At 37.6% G+C, this 12384-nt stretch overlaps 1 protein-coding gene across 1 annotated transcript in view; it reads left to right on the forward strand.

Annotated features, from left to right (window-relative positions):
- LOC100498290 (WD repeat-containing protein 64) overlaps positions 1–12384 on the forward strand; it is a 32676-nt gene that overhangs the window by 16990 nt on the left and 3302 nt on the right. Inside the window, exons 15-25 of the mRNA XM_018096134.2 lie at positions 3056–3150; positions 4320–4374; positions 5255–5300; positions 6387–6449; positions 7586–7748; positions 7881–7973; positions 9041–9099; positions 10117–10258; positions 10348–10387; positions 10822–10910; positions 12158–12324. Of these exons, the coding sequence (XP_017951623.2) occupies positions 3056–3150; positions 4320–4374; positions 5255–5300; positions 6387–6449; positions 7586–7748; positions 7881–7973; positions 9041–9099; positions 10117–10258; positions 10348–10387; positions 10822–10910; positions 12158–12324 (1012 nt within the window). The remainder of the gene's footprint in view (positions 1–3055; positions 3151–4319; positions 4375–5254; positions 5301–6386; positions 6450–7585; positions 7749–7880; positions 7974–9040; positions 9100–10116; positions 10259–10347; positions 10388–10821; positions 10911–12157; positions 12325–12384) is intronic.

Raw genomic sequence — 12384 nt, forward strand, 5'->3', positions numbered from 1 at the left:
GAATGAATGATCCATTAACATCAAGTGCAAGACTTGTGCCACTTAAACATTTGATTTCATTTGACTAACTGCACTAGACCAATCCTAGTGTTGGTATATTTAAATACATGAACTGGATTAAAGGAACAGTAACACCAAAAAATGAAAGTGTATAAAAGGAACTAAAATATAATGTGCTGCTGCCCTGCATTGGTAAAAGTTGTGTGTTTACTTCAGAAAGACTACTATAATTTATATAAATAAGCTGCTATGTAGGCATGGAGGCAGCCATTCAAAGGAGAAAAGGCACAGGCACATAGCAGATAACAGATAAAACACTATTGTATTCTACAGAACTTGTCTGTTATCTGCTATGTAACCTGTGCCTTTTCTCCTTTTTTCCAGCTTGAATGGCTGCCCCCGTGGCTACACAGCAGCTTATTATATAAATTATAGTAGTGTTACTGTAGCAAACACACCAGTTTTACCAGTGCAGGGCAACAGTGCATTATATTTTTATTACTTTAAAGCTCTTTCATTTTTTGGTGTTACTGTTCCTTTAAGCATGGCGGTACAGTGCCCCCATGCAATAATAATATTTTTTGTCAGAATTTATATTACAGAGGATGTAAACTTATTCAGGGTGCTTCTCTGGGCACTTTTGCAATTTACATTAATCTTTCTGAGATATTGACAGTTTAAACAGTTTTATACTGCATTATTGTGTTCATTTATTTTATTCTTTTTATTCTTAACTTCTTATATTCTATATTATTCTAATTTGAGGTCAATAATAGTAGTCGTCTAAGCATTTCACTGCATATCATAATTGTATGACTGTGTATGTGACAAATAAAATTTGAATTTGAATTTGAGCAGACTTCGGCTCAGCAGCTTTCTTTAAAGGCCCAGATTGTCAGTGACCCTAACTGTCTGTAAACTTTCTGGGCACCTCTTGAATTCGCACCTCTTGCTGCTCTAGGTTGAGCCAAAAGCCTGGTATTAGCAGCCTAAAATATATAAATCTCAGAAATCTTTGGTTAAGATCCCCTTTAAGACCAACATTGTACTTTCACAGTTCATTAAACCCCTTCTCTCTTTTTATTTTCCCTGTTTGTCTATAAAGCAGTCACAGGCTTATTTTTGGGTGTCCTGACCAACTGCCCCCCCCAGCAAACAATCAAGTATTCTTGAATATGAACAAGCATAGTATCAAAGGTTATTGTGATACTAATATCTACAGTTAGTAGTATTGTTTGTATATATAGTTTATGTATGTGAGTGTATAGATTGGTAAGTATAGGTTGTGTGTGCTGGGTTTACTTGGAAGGGTTGAACTTGATGGACTCTGGTCTTTTTTCAACCCTATGTAACTATGTAACTATAGCTCTGTACAGTAATAACGTAGTTGTCCCTACTATGGAGGGTTAAATTTACTGTCCTGTTTCACCACCCTAACAATGATGCCACATCATACCCCATGCTTGCTATGCCTCGACTCTGGTATCGTTTTTAAGAAACATAATACAAAAGGTGATAAGAAAGCATTTTCCCAGCATGCCTGAGAAAAAAGTCTGCTTTTTTAAGGCTAAGTAAAAAGTTAGAAGGTTTTTAATATTATTAGACAAATACACAGGGCTTAAAAATGCTGTAGTTGCCTGTAAGTGGCCATGTACTTCCCTTTTACTCTAGCTCCTGTCACCTTTCGGTGAGACCTTGGCAAACACCTGTCTCCTAGAATTGGCCAAAAGCTGAATTATTGTAGCAGACTGGCTTGTTATCGTTTAGTAAAAAGAGATTCTCATTAGTGCCGCACACTCTGTACATACAGCTGAACCCACTAATCCGCTGTTACAAAGAAAAGAAATACTGTTTGCTACAGCACTCCTATAGTAACGTACCCCACTGGCACACTGAGCAGTTAACATGCAATGTAACCTGCAACCTGTAATTATCCACATGTCCTCCTGCACAGTAAATTAGGGGCTGTATTCTCTACAGAATAGCCAACTGTCTATCACATAAGCTTTTAATCTTCCATTTAGGCAGTTAAAATTAGGGGAAGTACCATCATTTTATCTTTGCCCCCTAATTAACAGTATATTGGTAAAGGAATTTGTAAAACATTATCGAGTAATTATGTGCATTATTTATTCAAATTCAGGAGACAGGCTTGTATAAAAAAGTTATATATACTCACTCTTACCATCTTAAATTTAAAAAGAAAAACTTTTAAGCAACCTTTATATAATCATTTAGCTTTGAAGGGTGAGTTCACTTCTAAATGAACTTTTTAGAATGTTTCATTCTAAGCCGCTTTTTAAATACTTTTCATTTTTGTGATTCAACCTTTCTATGCTGACTCTTTTATAACTGAACTTGAAATTCTTACAGGTCACAGACTCTAATAAGCCCAGGCTTGTTGTTATAGTAATTAAGCCCTAGCAACCAGAAAGCAGTTTAAGTTCCAAGCCAGAAAGTTACAGACCAAAAAATTTTTTAAAGAGTTTAAAGAAACTATTTACAAAATATTAACAATACTTTACACTACTGAAAGTTATTTGTAAGGTTGACAACCTCATTAATAATTCTCCACAAAACAATGACGTGTTTTGGCATACATGTATATCATGAACATTTTGATTTTCTTGTTAGTGTCATTGGCACCAGCACTGACTAATGAAATGTGGTGTCAGAACTATTCTCTTTATACTGTATATCTCATTGTCTCCCAGTTAGGGTTACAACAACATTCAGAGAAGCCAACCTCTGGAACTAATATCTGGGAGGCTTTAGTGGCAATGCCCCACTATCAACTGCCCATGCCTTACTCTTTTATGACTGGGGTTTTAAATATGGAAAAATCTAGGTGGTTTGACGGGTCTAAACATTCAGTGATATCAGTCAGTAGATATATTGCTTTTATAGTTGGAAAAAAGTACAAGCATCTTCAAATTTATTTGAGAAACCTAACTACTTGGGAGTCATGACTGAAAAGTTCATTGCAAATATATTACATGCAATTCTCACCATTTAGGAGGATCCTAAGTTAACATGATAAATCCTTTGATTCCAGGATGTTCTCAGTTGCCAAGGATGGCAGTCTGAAGCAGTGGGACTTGAGCTCAACTTCTGTAAGCTGCTTAACGACCCTGAAGGAAGCTGTAGCAGGTTTGACTTATGCATATGAATTTACAACACACAGAAGCCATAAATATCCTGTAAATCAGTGCTGTCCAACTTCTACGGTGCCGAGGGCCGGAATTTCTCTAGCATACATGGTGGAGGGCCTCTAATGGAAGCCAGTTTTGACCACTCCCCTTTTTGAAACCACACCCACTTCAAACCACACCTATTTTATCACAATGGTGGTAGCACAGCAAAATCCCAAATGCTTGGTCCTTACTGTGGGGATATCAACCATCATTCATATGTGAAAGAATTGTGTCATATTAAGATATACCCTTAAATTCCATATGCCTTCTCCTCCCCTGTGGATAGCAGAGCAACCCCCAGTACATAATTACACACCTTAGGGGACCATTTAATGGCTATTTCCAACTGCTAACAAACTCCCACAACAAACCCCTGCCAGGTTCACCTCCCACAAGCAGCATAGGGCAAGCAGAGTATGGCACACACTACCCTGCCTGTGTGTGCCATACTCTGCCTGTCCTACCCTGCCTGTGTGTGCCATACTCTGCCTTCCCTATGCCGCCTCTGTGTGCCATACTCTGCCTGCCCTACCCTTCCTGTGTGTGCCATACCCTCCCTGACCTATGCTGCCTGTGTGTGCCATACTCTACCTGCCCTATGCTGGCTGTATGTGCCATACTCTGCCTACAGTACCTATGTCTGAGGTGTGAAGAAGTGAACAATGGGAGTGATTACAGTCTGAGCCTGAGGTGTGAACACTGCAGGGGGGGAACAATGCAGAGATTAAAAGGTGTGAAAAACACAGGGGATTACATTTTTAAACAATACAGGGGGATTACAGCCTGAATCTGAGGTGAGAACCATGCAGGGGGCCAGTTAATCTCAGTACTGATACCCCTCTCCCACTCCACGCTAGGGTCAGAGCAAGTCCAGAAAGGGGCACATCGCTAGTGCAGTGTATTATAATAAATAATGTACCCCCTTTTGAAGAATATCAGGATATTAGAAGTCACCTCTGTGTTACATGACCTGCATAAAAGCACTTGGCCTTCAACCTTGTGCTTTTATATGGTCATATATATATATAATATTCTAATATTTTACAATAAGGGGTACTTTTATTCAATATATGTCTATCTATATAGCATTTTTGACAATTTTGTTTTCTTTTTCGAATTTTCCAGACAGTTTAACAGATGGACAGTATGACTGCACCTATGCATGGCTTCATAATAAACGGTAGGATAAGCTTGAGATACTTTAATTGTCATGAGTCGTAACTAGTGGCTGCAGTTATTCCATCTGCAACCTTTGGCTTGACACCCTGATAGCCAACACAGTAGCACTTTCTATCTTATGCTTGGCAAAAAATAGACTGACTATCACTGGCTCAATGGCTTTTTAGACTAAAATTAAAAAAAAAAATACAGGCATGTATTCACCTCTCTCTAGAAATCATTTGATTCCCCACAGTAAATGCAAATGAGCAGAGAAAGCAGTAAAACAACATTCACTCAGTACAAGGAACATATTAAGCAGCCGCAGTAATGTGCTGTATTAGAATATAGGAGCAGTGGTTGGATTGCCTTTGTAGTGGTGCTTTAACAAACTGAAAATGGCAGTGATATCCAGGCTGTCAACATGTATCTATCTTGGTGACTCTTATACTGTGTGAGCAGAAAGACTAAATAGTTATAAATGTGTATATAATTCTTTTCATTTATTTAAATTTAAATGCATCAGTGACACTAATTTAGCCTGGACAAGTGATAGTAAGGAATGTTGCAGAGGACTTCTCACTGCAGTTAGCATATAACATACTGCACATGCATGTAATTTTCACCCAAAAATGCACATGCCTAATTAATAAGGCTTATGGTACATTATGTAATTTGACCAATGTTACCCACTGGCAGGAAACAGCTGCTTCTGTCTGTCTGTCTGTTTGTCACACCTTAAAATACTGCTCAATATAAAGAGCCATCTCTTACACACGGACAAAAATTGCACTGAATTCTTATGATGACATTAGAATGGCATTTCAAAATGGGGACTTGTAGTTTATAGACACACAAGCAATACAAGTTTCATTCACTAATAATTATAATTTACTTTAAAGGTTTATGATATCTGCTGGATGTGGCAAACAAATCACCATTTTACCAGTAAGTGCAGATGTCTTTACTATTTCTTGTACATACAATTTCTTTAAGGCTAATGTCGCACCTATGTATATCTACCTACAGGGAAACACCAGAAACCAGCCATGCTGTCTGTCATTGAGTTTATTAGCAAGCACCTTTCACTGCTGAAACAGGTGGTTTTCTGCCCCATCATCCTCAAATGTGCATTTTCAGGCTGAACGCTGCTAGGAAATTTAGTGACAAATGGCACGTGTGCTTTCCATTGTTTCTCTGTTGGAGGAAATATACTAAGATAGACAATGCCAGATGTGGCATTAGGCTATGGGATTACCTGTAGAGATGATTCTGAATTTTAGAGGAAAAATACATCATATAATGTTTGTTAATTTCAATGAATATAAATAGAAACACAAGAAGGAATGTTCTAAATACACAGATTACTGTATTTATTTGTGTATCAGGGAAAATACATGTATTAGATGGAAGCTAACCTTTGTTTAGATATTAAATATTAGTTATGATTCAATAGCAGAGCTTGATAAAGAAGGGATCTACTGGGTGTAAATAACTGCTGTAAAAAAACTTGGGCTTTATAATATAGACATTGCAGATTTCTTTTTTTGGGCAGTTTCTAAATGCCAGCAATGGTCTGCTCCAAATATGCTCAGAAAAGAAGGATGTGCAATTGGAGATAACCTCATATACATTACCCTACTTAGAAAAAATCACTACAGGATTTATGGTTTGACTATGAGTGCATAATCAGACCTGGTGCATAGAGGGCCCTGGGAACGTCAATTTAAATGGCACATTTTAATTAAGTGCCAGTTTGACCAATACAGACAAAATAGTTAATCGTTGTCTGTAGGCATATGGGATATGATATTTCAGACCCCATAAAGAACCATTGGTCTGAGATATTTTATCCAATAGTATACTGATACTGATTATATTGCTCTGTAGGTATGTTTTCTAAGTAGTTGTTCTGATAGCTTTCATTTTGTTATGTACGTTGATAAATTCTGATCGATGATCAAGATTGACCCATCATGATCATTAGTGAATCTGGCACTTACTGGTTTGATGTTTCCCTTTTTTAAAAAAAAGGATCAGCAAGATTCAGCAGTACTGGAAAACCAATATCCCAATCACACGTTGATCAGCAACATGGTAAAGAGCAAATTTTTATAATGTAAAGGTAGTAGTGAGCATTCTGCAGCATTTCCTTAAATTAAAACACCAAAGCTACTTTAAATATCCTTTTAATGGTTGGCAGTGCGTCCATAATCATACATACCTGTATATCCAGAATGCTGGGGTTTTCCTTATATATTAACCAAGCCCAATAATACTGTTTTACCACCAATATGGATTGAGGCATCTCAGTTATCATCAAGTACAAGCTACTGTTTTATTATTGCAGAGAAATGGCCTTCCTGTCATTTGCAGTTTTCTGATAATGTATTTTATACATGTATATATGAATTTCTGCTATATTTGCTTGATAGAAGAGTTAAAGGCATTACAAAGAAATTCATTCTACAATAATAAAATTAGTAGCTTGATCAATTTTTTTAGGAGATTTGTGGGTAATTCATTAACATTGCATTTATTAATCACCAAAACTGTCTAAAAACCATAAACAAGCATTTGGTAATACTTTGTCCCTTAGCTTTATTTGTCTTTTTTTCCCCCTAAACTTTGCAATATTGTCTAGTTTTGCTTATTTAAAGGGAAGATATACCCAACACTATTCCACAATATGCCTTGTTAGGGCAGAATGTGCACTGTTTCTATATCACAAGGGAAAATTAATAAATTGTTGTTAATTTAATATTAATTAATAAAATGTACACAGATTGGTGTAAAGTCTGCTGCAGATTTTCACAGCACCAAATAAGGCTGAGCAGTAAATTCCACATTTTAAAGTTTTGGTGCATCTAATAATAAATGAGTGTATGGCAGGGCTATGCCAGAATTGATGCCAAAATGTTACATTTCAAATCAATGGGAGTAAAAAGTTGTGCATAAAACTGACACATAACCTGCATGGCAAGCAATGGTGTACGCTGCTTCTGCATACATTTGCTATTAATTGCTATGTCAGTGCTGTAAAGCCTAGTTTCTCCTGAGCAGCGTCCTCTTTACCTCCTGTAATGACTATTATTTGCATGTACTCTGTGTGTTTCATGTATGCACCCTTCTATTTTACTGCTATCCCGAATCTATTGATAATAATAACAGTAGTATTACATTCATGCAGTAAACTTCATGTCACTTGGATTTGGTGTATTCTGTCTGTACAGAGGAACAAACATAAAGGAGAAATTCTCTGCGTTGCATCATGTCCCCCAAACCTTGTGGCTTCTTCCAGTTCGGATGGTGAAATCTTTATCTGGGATGTAACATCTGGCAATATGATGTGCAGTCTTGGCATTCCCAAGCAGGAAGAACTGAGTAATGAAACAGGTCTGAGCTTTCCTTATACTTCTCCCTCATTCATAATATACATCATGTGACTTTTACAGCTGCCCTAATCTCCATATTTCATCTTTCCATTCCCTTTAACAAAATAAAAAATGTATACTTTATTTTATATAGGATCTTCAGATTTAATCATCCAAAAACTGATATTTCTGAGTTCACGTGACTGGAAGAATGAATGCGCTGTTTTGGCAGCTAGTGGACCAAACGGTTAGTATTGCTGCAAATCACATAACCTTGTGTTGGAGTAAAGGACACATGTAATCCAAAGCAGTATTATTTTATACATTTGGGTTGCTTATGTTATGAGGCCCATCAAACTACACTGGTTTCTTTGGTTTATGTAGTGCTAATGTAACTTTACTTTACCTAAGGGCTCATATTCACAAGCATTTCTTCCTGCTCTCTGTGGTGGTGTTCTTATTTGTTCCACTTGCGTTTGGCGGTTACATACACCTGTTAGTACAGTCCCCTTAGGAAGAATGGGATGCTTTTCTTCCTGCGCTCCCCATACTCTGCCTGCCCTACCCTGTCTGTGTGTGCCATACTCTGCATGCCCCATGCTGTCTGTGTGTGCCATACTCTGCCTGCCCTATGCTGCCTGTGTGTGCCATACTCTGCCTGCCCTATTCTGCCTGTGTGTGCTATACTCTGCCTGTCCTACCCTGCCTGTGTGTGCCATACTCTGCCTGCCCTACCCTGCCTGTGTGTGCCAAACTCTGCCTGCCCCTATGCTGCCTGTGTGTGCCATACTCTGCCTGTCCTACCCTGCCTGTGTGTGCCATACTCTGCCTGACCTACGCTGCCAGTGTGTGCCATACTCTGCCTGTGTGTGCCAAACTCTGCCTGCCCTATGCTGCCTGTGTGTGTGTCATACTCTGCCTGCCCTACCCTGCCTGTGTGTGCCAAACTCTGCCTGCCCCTATGCTGCCTGTGTGTGCCATACGCTGCCTGTCCTACCCTGCCTCTGTGTACCAAACTCTGCCTGCTCTATGCTGCCTTTGGGAGGTGAACCTGGAAGAGGTTTGTTCTGGGAGTTAACATTTGGCTTCCATTATCTTTATTTATTATTGTGCTGCAGCTCTCCAGGTTGGAATTTCAGCAACTATCTGGTTGCTGTGGTCCAAACAATTCCCTGATTTTATGGTGGCAAATCACACAGTGACACTTTTTTGGATTAAAGAAATCACAAAATACATACGCTGAATTAGTACATGCGAATAGAAACCAAAGTTTCTAAATTATATTAATTTACCTTTTTTATATATATTTTTCAGGACAAATAACTTTTTGGCACATATTCGATGGAGGCAAAGTCTTTGGAAGCTTCCCAAGTGTATGTATGATCTTAATCATGCCTAATATTCTTATTTTATCAATAGAATACCTATTAACTGTTGATTAGGAGTTTAGTGGGGGAGATTAAAGGGAAACTATCATGGAAATGAAACTTTATTTTAAACTTCATCTAAGAATTTTTCTAAATATAATGAATTCAAAATGTTGTACCAATGTAATGTTGCACTCTTCACTATTCTCTTCTCATCAATCTGCCTCTCTTCATGCAAGAGGTGGAGTCAGACTTTAATTGAGAGTTAGGTTTAATACATCCTTTGGGGGGTTCCTTTGCCTAGAAGATGTATTACAGTTGATTCTTTCAAAATAACTAAAATACTCTCTCTCTGCATACAGGATTTGTGCCAGAGTCAGTTATTTTGTTACAATTTGTTTATGCTGGTGTCAATTATTTAAGTTAGCTCTAATACATCTGCTAGGAAAGGGAGTTGGTGTTGTTTGGTATGGTGTTGTTTGGTCAAAGTTTGAAGTCACTGCAAAACCAAATTCACCTTGTTTAACATCACAAATAGTATAATCTAGGTGCAATGTATTTGATATTAGAGTTCTTGAAGTCACATTATTGTGCCTGATTCTGAGCTTTCAGAAGGAGCCAGCGCTACACATTAGAACTGCTTTTAGGTAAGATGTTGTTTCTCCTACTTCCATGTCAGATTTTTTACTATTGAGTGCTATTCTGTTGGGAACTGCTATCTTGCTACCTTCCCATTGTTCTGCTGATCAGCTACTTGGAGGGGGATATCACTCCAACTTGCAGTGCAACAGTAAAGTGTGACTGAAGTTTATCAGAGCACAGGTTATGGCACCCTGGGAAATTAAGAATATGGGTAGCCCGATGTGAAGTTTCAAAATTAAATATAAAAAAATATGTTAGTGTTTTTGAAAAACAGATTTCCATGCAGGAATCTGCTGGAGAAGCTCTATTAACTGATGTGTTTTGAAAAAACATGTTTTCCCATGACAGTATTTCTTTATCAAACTATTGGCCTTCTTGCAGTCACATTATCAAACTGCTGTGAGAGACATGGCAATCAGTGAAGATGATTCCACTTTGTGTGCAGCGGACCAGCTGTTTTATGTCTATATCTGGAATATATCACAGTATGCACTGCATGGACCCGAAGCCCACCCACCACCTTGTGAGTTGCTTTGCTTTCCAGGCTTAACTACTACTGATGGTTTGCTTGATGGATACCGGTAACCTATATTATATTTACTTTTTGCACAGTGATTCACTGCTGGAGAGCGCACCAGTGTGACATCACCAGGCAAGTACCATTTGTTGCTAATGGTGGGGTGTGATTCTGGCATGAAGTCATATCTAATTTAATTTCAATTTGACATCCCTGTGTTCCAAACTAGCTGGGTGTATGCACTATTCCTTAAAAAGAGTTGCATGGATAGGGTACTTACAACTGGTCCAATGCCCAGCAAATACCCAAAAGTAGATATATATGGTTCCTCTGTGCCCTTTTAGCAAGTGTTCCTGTACTCAGGGCAGTATGTTAGTACAGCTTTATATTGGTGTGACGGGAACATCACACATTCACATGAGCTACTGCGTAAAGGTGTCCCAGTCAGGAATGAAACTTTCTGTCCAAATTGTTAGTGGTCCTTTACTCTTGTAGATCAAAAATGTTTCTCATTATTGAAGATATGAAAAACCACAAGAAAAATGATAATGTTCTCTGATTTTAACTAGAGTGGTTCCGGTGAGCAAATACAAGCTGGTCGTCACTTCATCTGTGGATTGCACTGTGAGACTTTGGTCTATGAAGGGGGAACCTATTGGTATGTGCTATGTAATACTTATGATGGAAGCCTTACATTTACAGTATATAAGGCTGTTTTCTTATCTCATTACCTTATCAACGCAGTTTGCTTAGTTGTTAGTAAAGCAAAGTTTTTGTTTGAATTCTGACATCTCATCTATAAATATCAATGAGTAAGTACTTATTGGATTTGGTTTTTGTCCTTGTAGTAACATAAGAAGAGTATAGTATGGCTCATTTGCTTTTTGCAATAACAGCTACAGGTATGGGACCTGGGGGCAGATTTATCAAAATGTGAGTTTAGAGTTTAATACATAACAACTCAAACACATACTATTCATTTCTATGGGATTTTCAGAACCCTATTTATGAAATGGTGAGATCTAACTTTCTTTGCTTTTTTTTTTTTTTTTTTTTAATACTTCGAATTTTATACCCCTAAGAAAACACTAGTTTCTGAGAAAATTTCTTGAATAAGAGAATTTCTTCTTTCCCCATTCCCCTTTTCCTGTAATGAGTTCTAACTTCCATAGGAATGAATAGAACATTGGTGAGTTTTTATGTGTTAAGCTCTAAACTCACATAAATCATAAATCTGCCCCCTGGTGTTTTCCCGATAAGGGGATTTGCCGTAATTTGGATCTCCATACCTAAAAAATAATGTAAACATTCATTAAACCCAATTAGACTGTTTTGCTTCCAATAAGAATGAATTATGTCTTAGTTATGAAGTACAAAGTACTGTTTTATTATTACAGAGAAAAATGAATGCCAATTATTTGATTAAAATGTAGTCTATAGGAGATGGCCTTCCCATAATTCTGAGCGTTCTGGATAACGGATCCTATAACCTATTTGTAATTTGCTAGTAAAAGTTGCATTCTATTGGTTTAACATATTTTAATAAACAATGGTTCCAGTTTTTTCCCATAGAGTTTTAGTGTGAGAAACAAGTGAGTTTCTGTAATTGAATTGCATCTGGCTCTGTGGGAAAATCTGGAATTGAACTAAGATATTTTTTTATCATCAGATTGAATCTGGCCAAATGTTTGAGGCCTCTTGTTTCCTGAATACTAAATAGTTTTTTTTGTTTTTTTTTACATTTGGCTATGAGGTACAACTAAATCTGTTAATCCATTATAGTGACCTTTACATTTAAAAATCTGATATATGAGTATTTGCTATTTCAGCTTATTTGCACCAAACTCATTACTTACTTGCATCACTGCGGTTTATTCTAAACAGTGAGCTGTTATTTATGTGCAGGTACATTTGGTCAGAGTGAACTCTGGGAAGCCAAGAAAAGAGAATCATGGATAGGCCAACAAAGTGACGGTAGGGCGAATACAGATGAGCACCCTTCAGCGTCTGGGTGTGGAGCTCAGCATAGTTCCAGCTCTGAGGAACAAAACAATAAGAGTTACAGTCCTGAGGTGAGGGGCTTGTTATTGAGAGGGTCTTAGTAACCATAAAGAGAAATCTGGATACATAGT

Source organism: Xenopus tropicalis, chromosome 1 (genome assembly GCF_000004195.4).
Source record: "Xenopus tropicalis strain Nigerian chromosome 1, UCB_Xtro_10.0, whole genome shotgun sequence".
NCBI lineage: Eukaryota > Metazoa > Chordata > Amphibia > Anura > Pipidae > Xenopus > Xenopus tropicalis.